Here is a 19,116-nt window from a genome sequence, read left to right as displayed (position 1 = left end):
GGGAACTTCAGCTCTTATTAGTTATGGGTTTGCTTCTTTCCCTTCATACTCTTTAAGTATTTGTTTTAGTAGGAGTTACAAGTGAAAAAGTTTAAAGACTCAAGAGTACACATGAAGTTACACAAGAAATAGTTTGAGTTACACATGAAATAGTTTGAGTTACACATGAAATAGTTTGAGTTACACATGAAAATAGTTTAAAGACGCAAGTAATTCTCTAAGAATTTTGAAGATTCTGCATTCCTGCCCCCTGTATTGCCTCTCTTAAAAGTTATTTTAGTTTCCCTCGAATCTAATTGTTTCCTTTGTATATTTAGACCTGTTTTGAGTGTCCTTGTTATTTTAACTTGTCCTAAATGTCTACATTTCTGTTTACTTTCTTTTTAGACTTTTCTTCCTACAATTTGTTCTTTTATATATATATATTTAATTAATTAATTTTTTATTGAAGGATAATTGCTTTATAGAATATTGCTGTTTTCTGTCAAACCTCAGCATGAATCAGCCACAGGTACACATATGTCCCCTCCCTCTTGACCCTCCCTCCCATCTCCCGCCCACCCCACCCCTCTAGGTTGATACAGAGCCCCTGTTTGAGTTTGCTAAGCCAGACAGCAAATTCCCCTTGGCTGTCCGTGTAACATATGGTACTGTAAGTTTCCCTGTTACTTTTCCATACACCTCACCCTCTCCTCTCCTCTCCCCATGTCCATAGTCTGTTCTCTATGTCTGTTTCTCTGTTGTTGCCCTATAAATAAATTACTCAATACCATTTTTCTAGATTCTGTGTATATGTGTTCAGTTCAGGTCAGTTCAGTCGTTTGGTCGTGTCCGACTTTTTGCAACCCCATGAACTGCAGCACGCCAGGCCTCCCTGTCCGTCACCAACTCTCGGAGTCCACCCAAACCCATGTCCATTGAGTTGGTGATGCCATCCAGCCATCTCATCCTCTGTCGTCCCCTTGTCCTCCTGCCCTCAGTCTTTCCCAGCATCAGGGTCTTTTCAAATGAGTCAGCTCTTCACATCAGGAGGCCAAAGGATTGGAGTTTCAGCTTCAGCATCAGTCCTTCCAATGAACACCCAGGACTGATCTCCTTTAGGATGGACTGGTTGGATCTCCTTGCAATTCACGGGACTCTCAGGAGTCTTCTCCAACACCACAGTTCAAAAGCATCAATTCTTCGGTGCTCAGCTTGCTTTATAGTCCAACTCTCACATCCATACATGACCACTGGAAAAGCCATAGCCTTGACTAGACGGACCTTTGTTGACAAAGTAATGTCTCTGCTTTTTAATATGCTGTCTAGGTTGGTCATAGCTTCTCTTCCAAGGAGTAAGCGTCTTTTAATTTCATGGCTGTAATCACCATCTGCAGTGATTTTGGAGCCCAAAAAAATAAAGTCTGACACTGTTTCCCCATCTATTTGCCATGAAGTGATGGGACCAGATGCCATGATCTGATCTTAGTTTTCTGAATGTTGAGCTTTTAAGCCAACTTTTTCACTCTCCTCCTTCACTTTCATCAAGAGGCTCTTTAGTTCTTCTTCACTTTCTGCCATAAGGGTGGTGTCATCTGCATATCTGAGGTTATTGATGTTTCTCCCAGCAATCTTGATTCCAGTTTGTGCTTCCTCCAGCCTGGCATTTCTCATGATGTACTCTGCATATAAGTTAACTAAGCAGATTGACAATATACAGCCTTGACACACTCCTTTTCCTATTTGGAACCAGTCTGTTGTTCCATCCAGTTCTAACTGTTGCTTCCAGATCTGCATACAGATTTCTCAAGAGGCAGGTCAGGTGGTCTGGTATTCCCAATCTCTTTCAGAATTTTCCACAGTTTATTGTGATCCACACAGTCGAAGGCTTTGGCATAGTCAATAAAGCAGAAGTAGATGTTTTTCTGGAACTCTCTTGCTTTTTTGATGATCCAGCAGATGTTGGCAATTTGATGTCTGGTTCTTCTGCCTTTTCTAAAACCAGCTTGAACATCTGGAAGTTCACAGTTCACGTATTACTGAAGCCTGGCTTGGTGAATTTTGAGCATTACTTTACTAGCGTGTGAGATGAGTGCATTTATGCAGTAGTTTGAGCATTCTTTGGCATTGCCTTTCTTTGGGATTGGAATGAAAAGGGACCTTTTCCAGTCCTGTGGCCACTGCTGAGTTTTCTAAATTTGCTGGCATATTCAGTGCAGCACTTTGACACTTTCAAATCTTTGAAGTTTTGAAATAGCTCAACTGGAATTCCATCACCTCCACTAGCTTTGTTTGTAGTGATGCTTCCTAAGGCCCACTTGACTTCACATTCCAGGATGTCTGGCTCTAGGTGAGTGATCACATCATGATTATCTGGGTCATGAAGATCTTTTTTGTACAGTTCTTCTGTGTATTCTTGCCACCTCTTCTTAATATCTTCTGCTTCTGTTAGGTCCATACCATTTCTGGCCTTTATTGAACCCATCTTTGCATGAAATGTTCCCTTGGTATCTCTAATTTTCTTGAAGAGATCTCTAGTCTTTCCCATTCTGTTGTTTTCCTCTATTTCTTTGCATTGATAGCTGAGGAAGGCTTTCTTATCTCTCCTTGCTATTCTTTGGAACTCTGCATTCAAATGGGTATATCTTTCCTTTTCTCCTTTGCTTTTCACAGCTATTTGTAAGGCCTCCTCAGACAGCCATTCTGCTTTTTTGCATTTCTTTTTCTTGGGGATGGTCTTGATCCCTGTCTCCTGTACAATGTCACAAACCTCCGTCCATAGTTCATCAGGCTGTCTGTCTATCAGATCTAGTCCCTTAAATCTATTTCTCACTTCCACTGTATAATCATAAGGGATTTGATTTAGGTCATACCTGAATGGTCTAGTGGTTTTCCCTACTTTCTTCAATTTAAGTCTGAATTTGGCAATAAGGAGTTCATGATCTGAGCCACAGTCAGCTCCCGGTCTTGTTTTAGCAGACTGTATAGAGCTTCTCCATCTTTGGCTGCAAAGAATATAATCAATCTGATTTCGGTGTTGACCATCTGGTGATGTCCATGTGTAGAGTCTTCTCTTGTGTTGTTGGAAGAGGCTGTTTGCTATGACCAGTGTGTTCTCTTGGCAAAACTCTATTAGCCTTTGCCCTGCTTCATTCTGTACTCCAAGGCCAAATTTGCCTGTTACTCCAGGTATTTCTTGACTTGCTACTTTTGCATTCCAGTCCCCAATAATGAAAAGGACATCGTTTTTTGAGTGTTAGTTCTTGTAGGTCTTCATAGACCCTTTCAACTTCAGCTTCTTCAGCGTTACTGGTTGGGGCATAGACTTGGATTACTGTGATATTGAATGGTTTACCTTGGAAACGAACAGAGATCATTCTGTCGTTTTTGAGATTGCACCCAACTACTGCATTTTGGACTCTTTTGTTGACTATGATGGCTACTCCAAAGGGATTCCTGCCCACAGTAGTAGATATAATGGTCATCTGAGTTAAATTCACCCATTCCAGTCCATTTTAGTTCTCTGATTCCTAGAATGTCGGCATTCACTTTTGCCATCTCCTGTTTGACCACTTCCAATTTGCCTTGATTCATGGACCTAACATTCTAGGTTCCCATGCAGTATATGTGTTAGAATATGGTATTTATCTTTCTGACTTACTTCACTATGTATAATAGGTTCTCGGTTCATCCACCTCATTAGGACTGATTCCATTGCGTTCCTTTGTACGGCTGAGTGATACTCTACTGTGTTTATATACCACAACTTCTTTATCCATTCATCTGTTGATGGATATCTAGGTTACTTCCATGTTCTAGCTATTTTAAAGAGTGCTGCAATGAACAATGGGATGCATGTGTCTTTTTAGTTTTGGTTTCCTTAAGTTATGTGTCTAGGAGTGGAATTGCTGGGTCATATGGTGGTTTTATTCCTGATTTTTTAAGGGATCTCCATACTGTCTTCCTTAATGGCTCTATCAGTTTACAACAGTGCAAGAGCATCCCCTTTTCTCCACATCTTCTCCAGCATTTATTTTGTGTAGACTTTTTGATAAGGGCCATTCTGACTGGTGTGAGGTAATATCTCATTGTGGTTTTGATTTACATTTCTCTAATAATGAGTGATGTTGAGCATCTTTTCATGTGTTTGTTAGCCATCTGCATGTCTTCTTTGGAGAAATGTCTGTCTAGGTCTTTTTCCCACTTTTTGATTGGGTTGTTTGTTTTTCTGGCATTGAGTTGTATGAGTTGCTTGTATATCTTGGAAATTAATCCTTTGTCAGTTGTTTCATTTGCTATTATTTTCTCCCATTCTGAGGGTTGTCTTTTCACCTTGCTCATAGTTTCCTTTGCTGTGCAAAAGCTTTTAAGTTTAATCAGGTCCCACTTATTTACTTTTGTTTTTATTTCCATTACTCTAGGAGGTGGGTCATCCAATTGGGGAATAAAGCAATGAAAATAAAACTAACAAATATGTTGAGAGGAAAGGAGATTAAGAAAAGAAAGAATAGCTATGCCAAGTTAGAAAGAGGTAGATAAAGTAGATATGTATACCTTAAAGATTAACTGCAAGGGGGAAAGAACAGTAGGAAAAGCAAACAAAGGAATAAATGTAGAAAAAATAATAATAGGTTTAAAAATTAAAATTTTTAAAAAAATAAAAGAGGAAAACTCCACAGAACTGCAGAAGCCCAACATAGAGGCAGAAGTTTATGACAACAATAAAAAATGTGACTGAGGAAATAAAAAAAACCTCAAAAGCTTAATTGGATTTCTCAGTGTCAATAAAATTGAGAACTACAACAGAGTGGGGAGAAAAAGGGAAAAAGAAGAAAGAAAAAAATCAAAGAGAATGTACAGAACAAGTCAAAAAATAAGAATAATAAATGTTTTTCTTGAGTCCCTGCTGTCAGAGTCCTTTCCATCGCTGGGAAGCCCAGTCCTCCTCACCTCCCTAGGATGCCCTCCAACACCGTGCTGGTCTCTGGGCCTGCTGCGGGGGCAGCTCAGGTTCTAGTCTGGTCTGACTCCTGTGTGTTCTGGCCTCCAATGTCCGCAGCTATCAGAGCTAGTGCGTTTTCTTCTGCGGGAGCTCTCAGTGGCCTTTTATATCTCCCACAGACACAGTCTGCTTAGCTGATGGTGTGGATTTACTCTGCACCTTGCCCAGCTGGTGGGCAGGGTTTGGGTCGCCTTCCTTAGCCCCACTGCCCCTGGGTTGCAGTTGTGGTTTCATCTCCACCTCTGCATGTGGGTCGTCCACTGGGCTTTGCTCCTGAGGCTGCCCTGGAGGGCTTGGGTTTGCCCCTCTGAGGGCCAGGCGCGGAGGTGGTGCAGCTGCCTGGGTTGCAGGGGTTCTGGCAGCACCAGGGACTCAGGGGGGGTGGCGGCTCGGGCAGCAGGAAATAGAGCGCTCCAGAAGGGCATGGCAGCCAGTGTTGGCCATTACGCTCCAGTGCTGCTGCCTCGAGAACCCCCCCTGACAGAGGAGCCTGGCAGGCCACAGTCTACAGGGGCGCAGCGTCGGACAGGACTGAGGAGGCCCTGCACGCGTGAACACACGGCTTTTTTTGCTTGGCTTGCGGGGACCCTGGCGGCGCCAAGTGTGCAGGGACACGGACGGCCTCCGAGGCAGGAGTTAGGGCCCGATCAGAGTCTTTCTGCGGCCTCTGTAGCTGGTGCTCAGAAGGCCTCTGGCCAGTCTTTCTCCGAAGCTCCGCCCTTCAGGCACTTAGCGGCTCCCTTGCCTGGGGGCCTTCTCTGTAGTTCTGTAGTCAGGCCCTTAAAGGTACCCCCTGGGCGGGTCCCGGCCTATCGTTCAGTGCCTCAGGCATTTGATGGGCCAGACTCTGTTGTTCAGCTGCCCATGCTGGCTGTGGAGAGAGAAGTATCAGCAGTATCGACTTGCTTCCAGGGCTGCCTGGCTTTCTTCCCCAGGCATTTCCCTCCACAGTCTCTTCCCTCACATGCCCTCGGTCCGTCTCTCCGCAGTCAACAGCAGCCCTCGCCCTGGGATTGCTCCACAATCCGTAAGCTCCAGCTCCTAGCCACTGCCCCTTCCAGGAGACCTGCGTTCCTGCCCGGCATATGCATGGCTGTGGCAAGGACTGTCTGAATCTCATTCCATTTAGGCTGCCACGGATCAGCTGTTTCATTCTCAGCCTTAAATGTTTCTCCTCTGACTCAGACAGTTGCCCCACTGTCGGGATCGGACCCCTGCTTCAGTTCCCCCACCCACTGAGGGCAGGTCCAGTCCTACTAGCACTCCTGTTTTCCCCCCTAGTTCCTTCATCCTACTGAGTTTTGCATGGTTCTATGTATTCTTTTCCACCGGTCAGGTACTCCTGTCTGCTCCCAGCTGGTGTTCAGCATGCACTTCTGTGTCTGAAGGAGAGTTCCTGATGTATCCGTGGAGAGAGGTGTACTCCACATCCACCTACTCCTCTGCCATCTTGTTCTCTCTTTTTAGACTTTTTAATCTAAAGAAACATAGATACAGGAAATTAGATACCAGAAACTCTGTCCTTCTTTGATTTCCCTCCCCGCAACCACCACTACATTGATATTATCTTGATTTGTAATTATGGATATATTTTTTCTTTTCCTCTGGCCTTACCTATTTTTCAAATATATTTATATGTGTTTTCCTTCTTCCTGGGAGTTTTTCTCAATCTGATCTTCCAGTTTCAATTTTGTTCCATTTGCTCTTTATGCCATACATTGTGTTGATATTTCAACTGTTTTATTTTTCATTCCTAGTAATTTTGCTTGGTTCTTTCCTATGTTTTTTTGTTCTTTCATGTCACTGTATTTCTTTTAGTGTAGTTAATTTAAAATTCTTGGTCAGTCGCTTCTAAAATTTCTGCTGCTGATAGATCTGTAGTTGACTGTGCTGTCTTTGTTTTGAAATGGCTGTACTTTTCAAATACCTTGTTATTTTGGCCTGCAAGTTCATTTTTCTCCAGGCATGTCAGCTATTCCACTGGGTGCTGGAATGGAGGTGACCACACCCCAATCCATGCTAGTTCTGGTAAACTCAGGATGGGGGCAGGTGGGGAGCCTGCCCACCCTAAACTAGGGTGGGGAGCCCCAGGCAGCAGAGGAGCCACAGTTAACCACCCTTCCCTCCCCAAGATAGCTCCTCGGGTGCAGGCATCACCCTCTGGCTCCCCCAGCGGCGCTCGAAGCAGGTGCTCCTAGGTGGTCAGTCACAGCTCTGGGGCTCGGGCAGGGGGCTTGAGGAGAGACTGCCCTGGCTGCTCAGTCAGTAGCTGGTTTCCTCAGTCCCTCCCCACGCAAGACTTCTGTGCCAAAACCTCTGCTTTAAAAAAGTATAGAAGAATGTTTTCTAACTTGGAGGAATAGAAATTAGTCAAAAATGTCTATGTAACAGTGGGCAGCATAAACAAAGGAAAAATAATGACAAACTAGGAGGATGTATTTACATTCTTACCGGATATGGAATTAATATCCAGAATATATAGAAAAACTTACAAGGAAGAAAAAGAGAAAAATGAAACAAGTCATATAGAGACGTTTCACATAAGAGAAAAATTACGAGTAGTTGGCAGTCTGGGAAGTGCGAGTTAAAATAGTCAAATAGTATAGCTTCCTCATTAAATTGGCAGTTATTCAAAATGTCTACATTTCTGTTTACGTTCTTTTTAGACTTTTTATCTAAAGAAGTGTAGATACAGGAAATTAAATACCAGAAGCTCTCTCATTCTGGTAATTACAAAAAACCCTGAAGGGTCCATCAACAGGTAAATGGTTAAATGAATTAATAGTATTGTACATCCATACTGTTAAAAGAAATAATTCATTTAGAGAGATATAGAAGTTTTGCATAATTCATTATTTATAAAAAAATTATAGATTATATGCAGTATGAAACCATTTATGGTAAAAAAAAAAAAGAAGCTAGATAGTTAAAAATTTAAATGAAAACATGAATATTCTTTTTAAAAAGCAATTCTTTGTTTATTTGACTGCAGCGGGTCTTAGGTGTGACATGTGGGATATAGTTCCCTAGCCAGGGATTGAACCCAGGCTCCCTGCATTGAGAGCACGGAGTCTTAGCCACCACCAGGGAAGTCCCTGGATATTCTTTTAAGTTTGAATGATGTTACCACAGAATGCCTTGTAACACAGCTAAAGAATTTTCCTTTCAAAAGAAATGGGAAAAAAATTGGTCTATAGGAAGATTTCGATTTCATAGGCTGCTGGATTTTTCATGTTTTTGTTAGCCAAAGATATTTAGCATTTATAAAAATAGCTTTATAGTCTTTAATTTGGATGTTCATACTTTAGACTTCAGATACTTTTGGATCCTTTAAGATCTGTCTGATGCAGCGATGTCACACGGCAGTCTCTAACAGCAGGAAACTGGGTTTTTGCCTTGGGCCCCACTGCTTGCCACCAGCAGTCTCCTGTCAGCAGAACCACTGCACCAGCACCTGCCCTCAAGCTTCCGAGATGTGAGCGATCTGACGGCAGCCTGCTCTTGGTCACCGCTGCCAATGGAGGCCCCTTGAGAGAGAAAGGCTCCAAAATAAAAGATAACCAGCAAGTCATTTATATGTGAAGTGCGTTACAGAAACTGCTGTGCAGCACGTTCTCCCCCCAATAGTGAATGAGTGTGTGTCCATTAGTGGTGAGTGCCCGGCTGCATGTTGGCATGGTGTCCAGAAAAGTGGATTTATCCCATATGTTCCAAATAGATCATATACTTGAGATGGTTAAAAATTGATCATGCTGTCAATAAAATGCTTGCTTTCTGTGTTAGTAGCGTATTCTGAGGGCTTCAGGGAACTGACCAAGAAAAGGTCTCTGAATTGCAGAGTATGTGAGAGTATTCCATTTTAAGAAGTAGTTGGGTCTTACCTGTGCTATTGCTACAATCACAAGGCGATTGTTTGGGAAGAAGAAAATACCTGCAGCTAAGGCCAGGTTTACTGTTTTATCTTTCGCAGAGTTGATATTGTTGACCTGTTCCCCCCTTTTTTCTAAAGTAGCCTGTCAGATTGAAGGAATGTAAGAGGAACCAATGATTAGGCATCGAACGTTGGTTGAGAAGATATTGTTCCAAGTACTGAGCTAGAAAAAGTGGATCCTGCCTGTTTAGAGCTTTGATCTGAGCTCTGCCTTGGAGCAGGAAGGTTTAAAAATAAATGTATTTATTTAAAAATAATTTCTCTGACTGTGAAAGTAGTACATCTTCTTTATTCAGCAGATATTTATTTAGAACCTCTGTGTGCCAGAATATGTTTTAGGTCAGGGGGATTTTGGTGACTTAATCCTTGCTGTTACACTGTTTGCATCTGTGGTTGTGTGTATGTGTGCCTGTGTGTTGGGGCATGTTTTATGTAGAAAATAAAATAGTATTTTAAGACTCCCACTGTTATCATCTTAGGGTAGTCTTCCTGTTTTTTAATGTGCAAATAAATTTCTTGATACAGTGTATACACACAGTGAATTGTGTGTTATTGCTTTACTCAACTATATATGGTTAAGACCATATATATCATATATGATTCTATACCTCACTTTTTTTTGATTAATACAATACTATGAGTATTTTCTCGTGTTATTCAATATTCTTTGACCTAGATGTCTAATCCATTATAGATAAGAATTCATTCATTCCTCAGTTAATAGACATTTAGGACATTTATCTTGCTATTATAACTAATGCTGCAATGAGTACCTTTGCACCTCATCTTTATTCTCATTTAAATAAGTTTCTAGATTTTTCAAACAAGATTGAAAAAACTTTGGCTAGTTTAAGTCCTGTACTGTTTGACCCACTGGCAGAGACCATAACATTTTTCTTCTTAACTTTGTAGGAGGCAAAGAAGATGGAAAAGTCTTCCCCTTCACATGCTTGCTTTTAGCTTTTATTTGTGCATGTTGAGTATTACTGTTCCTGGGGCTGTGTCGCAAAGGCTTCCCGAGACTTGTTTCTGATCAACTGATTGCAGCATACCAGAAGCTAGTGTTGAAATACACCTTTTTCAGACGTTAACTCTCAGGTCTCACCAGGCTAGTGCCAAACTGTGCATATTAAATATATCCCTACCTTGGAAGCATTTCTACGGGGAAATTGAATAGTGGCAGCATTAGAATCACAGACACAACTCTCTGGCCTGCTGTAATTTAAGGATTTAGTATGTCAGTGCTGGTAGCGCTGAGAGTTAAATTGAAATAGCACGGACTCTTTATCTGCACTGCGGGTAAGAGTGGGCTTGTGTTTGTTCTTGGGAACACCGTGAGCTGGCACTTTGGAGATAGCCCGATTAAAAGGATGGTCAGATTTATGTGTTTCTGGGCTCTTGAGTAGGTACAATAGGTTAAGAAAAGGGAGTTGTAAAAGCTGGCAGCTGAATATCACCCTTGAGAGTTGAACTGTAATTAACTTTGTTTTTAATACAAGAAAGTTCTTTCATTTGAGAACTGGAACATGATCAGGATGTAGGTAAAGAGCAATAATGATTTTACAGTCTCAAGACAATAGCTAGAGGGAACTGGGAAGAACTAAATGAACAGTCTGGAGTTTAGCATATAAAGTTAATCACATTGGAGAGGTACAGAAATGCAGACTCTTGGCTCTGGTCCTGTCAGGTAGCCATGCTTAAATTCTTCCAGAAAAGGTGAACAAGTCAACTTTTCTGGGTTGCTTATGGCTGTTATCTGTATAGGCAGATAACATTTCAGAGATTTTCAACAACAGTAAGAACTGTAGGACTTGGTAATATTAGCTGTATCTTGTGTACTTTCTTCAAGTATATTTTTTAATTTCTGAATTTCCTAGAAAATCCTGAAGAGAAAATTGACTCTTTGAGAGGTTGTTTGATTTACTTACAGTCATGAAATAGATACCAACTCTTCTCTGATTCTTTTTTTTTTTAAAAATATTTGGAATAGCTCTTTTACATGCCTTGGGGGTGGTGGTTTAGTTGCTAATTTGTGTCTGACTCTTGCGACCCCATGGACTGTAGCCTGCCAGGCTCCTCTATCCAATGGATTCTCTAGGCAAGAATACTGGAGTGGGCTGCCATTTCCTTCTTCCCAACTCTCCTGATTCTTAACCCAGTGAGTCCTTTCCACTTCACTTTGAGGCTATGCAGACATATGTCTACATCAATATTATATTCCTGACAATCAGATATTCTACATAGAAATACCAGCCAGGAGACTATTTTCTACAATTTTAAATAGTAAAAATTAAAATGTATCACATGCCAGTTTAAAACTTCATGCCAAGTTCCTAAATATTAATTGTTCAGTCGCACAGTTGTGTCTGACTTTTTGCAACCCCATGGACTGCAGCACACCAGGCTTCCTTGTCCTTCACCATCTCCTGGAGTTTGCTCAAACTCATGTCCATTGAGTCGATGATGCCATTCAACCATCTCATCCTATCGCCCCTTCTTCTCCTAAATAATAAATACAGCAAAGTGCCCAGATATAAATAACAAGTATATTGGATGTTAGATGCTAAAAACTAAATCCAAATAGTTCTTCTGTTCGAATAGTTAATATAGTTGGTAGGAAATTTTCTTTGTATGCAGTAGTATATGGCACATCCCCTTGGCCGCCACACTGCATTCTCTTCAAAATGTTCACATAGAATTCTGATGTTCTGTCAAGAATGTAACTTTTCCTGCACATAACTTTGATTAAATTGCTGTGTTGACTTTTAGGTATGTGTGTGGATATTTTAGCATTATCTTTATAAGCAACTGATGGAAAATATGAATGTTTGGGTATCAGAAAAGCATAGGTTCTAGGCACATGGGCTTCAGTAGTTGCAGCTTGTGCGCCCTATCGTTTGGGCTCGGCAGTTGTGGTGCTTGGGCTTAGCTGCTCCACGGCAGGTGGGATTTTCCTGGACCAGGGATCAAACCAGTGGCCCCTGCAATGGCAGGAAGATTCCTATTCTCTGCACTACCAGGGAAGTCCAAAATACATTTTTAAAATAAAACACTTTTACTTTATTCTTTCTTCATATTCTTGCAAGTTAGAAACCTTTTTTTTTTTTTAAATAATTGTATGCGTAAGCATGTCATGATTTTGAATTTCATTTCAGTGAAAGGAGAGTTAAGAACAAAATAATTGTTTAAAAAGGGTGTATGTTGGTCCTGAGATCTGATTTCACCTGACTTAAAACTCTAATAGGCAGCCTGCTTCTAGCTCATGGATGTTGGTAGAAGACAGAGTATTCTTGGGACAGGGACAGGGCCCCTGCAAAGCTAGATGCTCCAGATGTTTCTTATTTTCTTACAAAACCTGTATGAAATAGATTTAAAATATTTTCTATTTATACTTTTTTTATAGAGTCAGAACAGACTTAAGCAATTATGTAACTTTTGTAAGCTTTGCCCAGCTAGTAAGTGGCAGAGCCGAGACTGGAACCAGTTTCTCTGAGCCCAGTTCTTTTACCTGTATGTATTGTAGTATACAGTTCTCTTAGATCTCAGATTGTCGGGGAAAGAGATCTGTATATATCTTTAGATTAAGATTTTAAATTTTGTGTATTTTGCAATGTATTCTTACTGATTTCTAGTTTTTTAATATATCAGTTTCTGATGGAAATATTAAAAAGCAATTGATTGTGGAATTTTTCCATTGATCTATATAATTCTGAGTTTCAAGTTTATACATTTCAAAACTATTATGTATTTAGAAGCTATATATAATTATAAATTACATAATTATAAAAATTAAAATTATATAAGTATCAAAACAAAAAGAAAGTGAAGTCGCTCATTTGTGTCCAACTCTTTGCAACCCCATAGACTGTAGCCTGTCAGACTCCTCTGTCCATGGCAAGAATACTGGAGTGGGTTGCCATTTCTTCGTCTAGGGGATCTTCCTGACCCAGGGATCGAACCTGGGTCTCCTATACTGCAGGTAGATGACCGTTTGAGCCACCAGGGAAGCCAAAAACAGAAGTATGTATAATTTACATAGCTCAAAGATACATGGGTTTAGGCCAGTTATTCTTCCTAACAAGCTGTTTTCCCTCCTTATCATTTTGTTCACTTATTTGTGTTTATGTACTATTGATATTATTATATGAGATATTTGAGAGTTGGTATTTGTCAGATACATCTTTTTTTCATCTCCTTATTTTCAGTGTTCCTGACTGGTTTTGTCTTAGGTGTGTTTCTTGCAAGAACTATATAGCCATAGTTTGGGTTTTTCTTTTTTTTTTTAAATCCAGCCTGGTAACTCCTGCCTTTTCAAAATTCGCCCCCTATAATCTGTCAGAACCTGCGTTTTGTTTTGTATTTTGATGTCACGGAAGTGTGCTTGTCGGTGCTCCGTGTGCGTGTTAACTCACGCTCTCTGCCGTTGGTGGCGGCCCCTTCCCTGTGTGCATCTCTCAGCTCTCGTGACTCACCCCTGGAAGTGCCCCCCGTCAGCAGGAGCTAAGCTGCCGGACCTGCTGTGTTTCGCCTTTGGCAGCCTCAGTGTTTCCTTCTGCGCTTAGTCGCTCAGTCATCTCTGACTCTTTGCGACCCCCGGACCATAGCCCACCAGGCTCCTCTGTCCATGGGGGTTCTCCAGGCAAGAATACTGGAGTGGGTTGCGATGCTTTAGGAGGTCTTCGCAACTCAGGGATGGAACCCAAGTCTCCCCCATTGCAGGTGGATTTTTTACCAGCTGAGCCACAAGGGAAGCCCAAGAATACTGGAGTGGGTAGCCCATCCCTTCTCCAGGGGATCTTCCCCACCCAGGAATCAAAGTGGGGTCTCCTGCCTTGCAGGCAGAGTCTTTACCAGCTGAGCCGCCAGGGAAGCCCTGGCAGCCTTTCCTTACTAGGTCATTATTTGTCATGTTTTCTCCATCAACAAAAGTGCACCTCACGTCCTGCAGAAACTCCGGAGATGCCAGTGGGGCAGCCGATGGCGGCGGCCCGTCTCGGGCAGAGGCGGCAGTCTGTGCGGTCTGCTGCTGCCCCCGTAACCCTGCGGCTTCTCCTCCCTGCAGTGCGGCTTCCTGCTGTGGTGCATGGCTCCCAGCCCTGCCAACGGGGCAGACCTGCTCTACAAGCGCGTCATCCGGCCCTTCTTCCTGAAGCACGAGTCCCAAGTGGACAGTGTGGTGAGTGACCTGAAGGACAGAGCCAAAGAGACTGCAGACGCCATCTCTAAGGAAGGTATGGCCAGGGGGCAGCCTGGCTCAGTGTGCGGGAGGCTGGGGTCACACTGGCCCAGAGGGCGGGCCTCCCCACTTCACTCCTGTGGCTTTCCTCAGCCCCGTGCCAAGCCTGTTCTGGGATTTCTCCACCAAGGCTTTGCCTGTTGCCTTTACTGTTCCCAACAATCTTCTGCCACGCCACGTATAACACATCATTCAGTCAGCACATTAGGAAAAGTGACTTTCCTGTGATGGGTGGAGATTTTAGGGGTCATCTGCATTTATATACAAGTCCAGTCTCTCTGATTCATTTCAGGTTGAACTCTTGTTATGCTGCAGTTCAAATGGCTTTTGTTAGAGGTGCGAAAGAATGCCCTCTCTCTCAGCCTTTCTCATCCATCCATTCAACAAATACTTACTTATTGAGGTGACCTAATTATGTGCCAAGCATGTTCATAGCACTGGGCATGAACCAGGGAACCAAACCAACCAGCAGACCATACTGCATGAAGCCATGAAGCTTACAGTCTTGTTGAGAGAGATAGAGAGAATAGAATGAAAAAGCAAGTTACGTGGTGTAGTCACACTTGCATAGCACATGATGCAGAGAAGAATAAAACAGATCGAAAGATGGGGCTGGAGAGAAGGTGACAGTGATATAGGAAATCCTCACAAAGGAGGCAACATTGCGTCACATTTGAAAGTGTTAAGGGAAGGAACCATGGGTAAGAAAGCCCCAGTGGGAGAACTAGCACGTGCAGAAGCCGGGAGCGGAGAATGCGGGACTGGCAGGGGGTGGCCTGGAGGGGGCTGAAGGAGGCCAGGCGCAGGGCAGCTAGAGTGGAGCGTCCTCCTTACTGGAGGGGACCCAAGCGGCTGGGATGTTGGAAGAATACTGAAATCACTGATAATTCAGGTAACAGCAGTGCTCAAGAGTGATTTTAAGTTTGGAGCTAAAATCTTAAAGAAGTGAGGCAGCACAGCCCAAGGGTCAGAGAGAATTGAAAAAAAGATGGGCGGCTGGGAAAGGTCGTCTGATGCCATGAGATTCCGAACACAGCCATGAGCATCAAAGACAGTGCTTCCTGGACCTCCAGACCCAGCAGCACCAGGGTCATGGAAGGGAAACACATAGGACACTTGAGAAGGCAGTGTCCTGGGGGCAGGCAGGCTCTGTAAGAGCAACAGGAAGAAGAAGCCATTTGGAGAAACAGGTGAGGATGGAGGTCTTCCTGATGATGGGTCGGAAGTTCCAGAGGGCACAGTAAGGGTTTTAGACTGTAGACAATGGGCATAGAACTAGGGAATTTTAAAAAAAAGGGTTCTACGCTCCCGAGGAAGTGGGAGACGAGAGGTGAGCTGGCCTCTGGGGGAGGAAGACCCCCAGATGGTCCCCTGCAGCCCTGATGCCCCAGCCAGTGTGTGCTCTCCTCCCCCTCCTCCTCACAGACCACATCCTCCCCAAGCCCTGCTCCCGGACACGGCTCCTGCCTCCTTCAGGACGCCTCTACGTTTCTGCACATCCTCCCGCTCTTAGGATCGCCAGTTCCTTCTGAAGAGATTTCTTAACTCTTCCTCTCTGCTCTTAACCAAACCAGCAACCTCTGGTGATGTCATTTCTGTCTCGTTTACCCACATTTTCCGGCCTTTGATTCTCTTAGATCTCAGTACTCTAAAATCCTGTTTTACTTTGATAGGTTACATTCGTAAACTGAGGTGTAAGAATGAAAATAAGAGGGATTTTGAGGCTGACACATTTTAGACTCTGAGTTTCTGGATTCTCCAGGAAGTACATTTTTGCAAAGAGCTAGTTGAGAGCCTGCAGTGTCTTTGTAAACTTTAGTCCACAATTTTAAGTGAATGGAGAAAGCTGTCGGGCAGCTGGTGCACAAGGAGGGCAGCCTTGCCTGGCACCCGCTCAGGGCTCCACCGAGAACAGCTGCGGTTTGGAATCTCAGGGGGCCTCAAGGCTCCCAGAACCCTCCCCGAGGCCCATCAGACACATCACAGGAGTTCTTACAGCACATTCCAAGCCAAGTGGTGATTAGGAAGGGCAGGTAGGGCCTGGAATTTCTCGCCTGTACAGAGGACACTGTGCAGTCAAGGAGCCCATGCTTCTTGCGATACTTGAAGGAGGACAGAGCACAATGGTGCAGGCAATGAGGCCACTCCGAGGGGTTAGGTCTTCAGTAACTGCTCATGTGCTTAGGATCTGCGTTGGAAGAGTTCTCCTGTCCATTCCCTGGAAACTCTGCTAGCCCAGCCCACAAACCTCCGTTGTTCTCATCTGAGCATGAGTCATCCCCGGGGTTAGCTACAATAGTAGCTACATTAGGCACAAAGCTGGGTTACAAATAGCTGTGATGTATTTTTCTTTCCTTCTTACAGCCAAGAAAGCTGCCGTGAATTTACTGGGTGAGGAAAAGAAGAGCACCTAAGCCACTGGCTGGATGAAACCTTTCTGGCCTCTCGGTACCTTCCTATTAGAGCTTGACATTATATTAGGAACTGTGGTATATAGTCATTTTAATAATGTTGCCTTGGAAACATTTTTGATATATTAAAAAAAGGAATGTGTTGTAAGGTTTTTTGCTTACTTTTACTGTTTATATACTTAGGGAGCATTTACATTTAATGCAATCGGCAGTGTCCAAGTTTTCAGAAAATATATTATGCCTCTGGGTAGGAAAAGACCTATGTTACCATACTGTAGGAAATATAAACTTAAAATTATATACCCCACAGGCTTTGTACTTCAGTGGGCTCTCTCTGCATGCATTTTCTCTGTACTTACATTTTAGGATACTCTTTAAGAGTAAATGTTTAAATGTTTTTAACGTATCTGTGCATACACACATGTAGGGAAACGTTACTGTCTATAGCCTGCATATTGCTCATGGGGAGCACCAGCCAAAGGCTGAGGGTTCCATTGTGTTGGTGTGATCTGCTGAATAATACTTGAGAAAATTAATAGAAATGAGCAGTGTTTCAAAGGAACAGTTAAGTGATAAATGAGGCAGAAGAGAGGTTGGCCTGGTGGTTTCCTAACATTGTAGCAGCTGAATACCAGAACAACTTTGTAAAGCAGTCAGCTAAGTGATAAATGGGGAAATGTACACACACATCACAGTTCCCAATTCTGTTGAACTAGTAATATTGTCTTGTAGCTTTTTAAAAAAACTAGCTGATAAGCTTTGTTATGGAACTCATCCCTGGTTTCACTTTCATAGCTGAGTGACATGTTGGTTTAGTCTTGTTTCTTTTCCAGTCTTTTTAAAAACTTCTACTTTAAGGAACCTCTAGAGACTTGCCCACCTCTAATTACATGTACATTCTTGTTTATATCATTAGCAACTACATGCTAATGGTGACACCAGGCTCTAAGAGCAATTCTCAGAGAAGTACGATATACTGCACAGTCTAGCTGGTAGTGGTTAAGACAAACACTTTTACCTTCTTGCCCTGGACTTTAAGGTCAAACGACAGAGGCTTCCCTAGTTCATAAGTCAGAATCGTTTGTAGTCCATTTACATGCTTTCATCTATGTGCTTTGTTTTGATGATAAACTATGAGGTTATATGCAGTTTAAGTACAAAATAAAAAGCTAAAATTAATGTTACTAGTTTGATTAGCCAAGTGGCTTATAAGGACCTTGACAACTTCTCCATACTAGAGAATCTAAGCTTTGCACTGACATACTGCTAGGATCCTTCTTAGACTAAATTGACTAAAACAAAAGCATTACAAAACTAACAACCAGGCCTATAAAATATTTCAAGGCAAATAAAGATGACTAGTTCCCTTTTAGATAACAATTAGGTAAAGTCATAATGATGTGTCACAATGTTAAAAAAAAATGTCAAAGGTATCAAAAATAAGGAACAATATCACCTTAATATAACAATATGGATCAGGGCCTTTTTGGGGAGAGAGGAATGTGATGATGATAAAGCACCTTATTAAGCTTATGTTCAAACATAACAACTTTCAGAAAGCAAACAGCTACTTGTTATTGGAAGAAAATCAAGCCTTAGGTTAAAAAGTTTTAGAAGTACCTCTAGGAGTATTTAAATCCCTTTCCCTATAAATCAAGTATGCTTTTCTTGGTGGTAAAAGAATGAAAATTAGCAACTTCTAGCATTCAGACTATATAATCAGACTGTTAGTATACAGAATATGTAACTTTTAGTATACAAAATATCAGGCAAGATGGTGAAGCATGAAAGTTACTATTGCTTATAACTACTTACAGGCTAATATCAGTTTAGACAGAAATTTCTGAAAGCAAATTTTTTTTTTTATTACTATAGGTTTATCTTGCAGTACATTCTGTAAGAAATTTTAGTTACTCTTTTTGGCAGTCAGCATGTACATATTAATGACAGGAGAAGCTATGAGTTGAGCAATTCTTGTCTCAGTTTAGATTTCCCAAAAAACATACTGCTGTGGCTAGAGTGTTTGAAAAACTGATTGAGCCTGTGTTCAGCTGTAAGACAAGTATTTATTTGTACCTGAATGGTATTTTGGGGACATGTGAAGGCAAAGAATTCCTACAAGACAGTTACTGCTGCCCTGGGGAGTCTTCTACCCACAGCCTGAAGAATATGAGCATAACCTTTAGATAAGTTACCACCTATCCTGAAGATGTGATATATTAAATGGAAATAGATGTAAATAAAATTTTGTTATCTCATTGAGCTTTTATAGTTCATTTTCTTTTATGGGGCTTAAAAGAAAATGTAAGAAAAATCTTAATGCAGATGAATAAACCTTTAACACTGCTGTTGATTGAGCCTGTTTCTCTCCTGGCCATGGTGGTAACTACCTGTCAGAGCAGACTTTCCCTGCAAACAAGCGAGGGGTGTGTGTTTACACGTGGCCTGTTCTTGCTGTACCACTGTAGAGCAGAGACTGACACGACATTGTGAAGCAGTTACACGTCAGTTAAAAAAATAAACAGATTTTTAAAAGCCAGAAAAAAAAAACCAGTCA

General features: G+C 42.1%; 1 protein-coding gene across 1 annotated transcript in view; it reads left to right on the top strand.

The window, feature by feature from the left end:
* The window catches only part of REEP5 (receptor accessory protein 5), a 40,406-nt gene extending 21,499 nt beyond the window's left edge, over positions 1-18,907 (top strand). Inside the window, exons 4-5 of the mRNA XM_061158214.1 lie at positions 13,975-14,143; positions 16,513-18,907. Coding sequence (XP_061014197.1) covers positions 13,975-14,143; positions 16,513-16,562 — 219 coding nt within the window. The 3' untranslated portion in view covers positions 16,563-18,907. The remainder of the gene's footprint in view (positions 1-13,974; positions 14,144-16,512) is intronic.
* The last annotated feature ends 209 nt before the right edge of the window (positions 18,908-19,116 follow it).

This window comes from Dama dama, chromosome 12 (assembly GCF_033118175.1).
Source record: "Dama dama isolate Ldn47 chromosome 12, ASM3311817v1, whole genome shotgun sequence".
NCBI lineage: Eukaryota > Metazoa > Chordata > Mammalia > Artiodactyla > Cervidae > Dama > Dama dama.
Note: the sequence above shows the minus strand (reverse complement) of the source record. Positions and strands in the feature narration are given on the sequence as shown.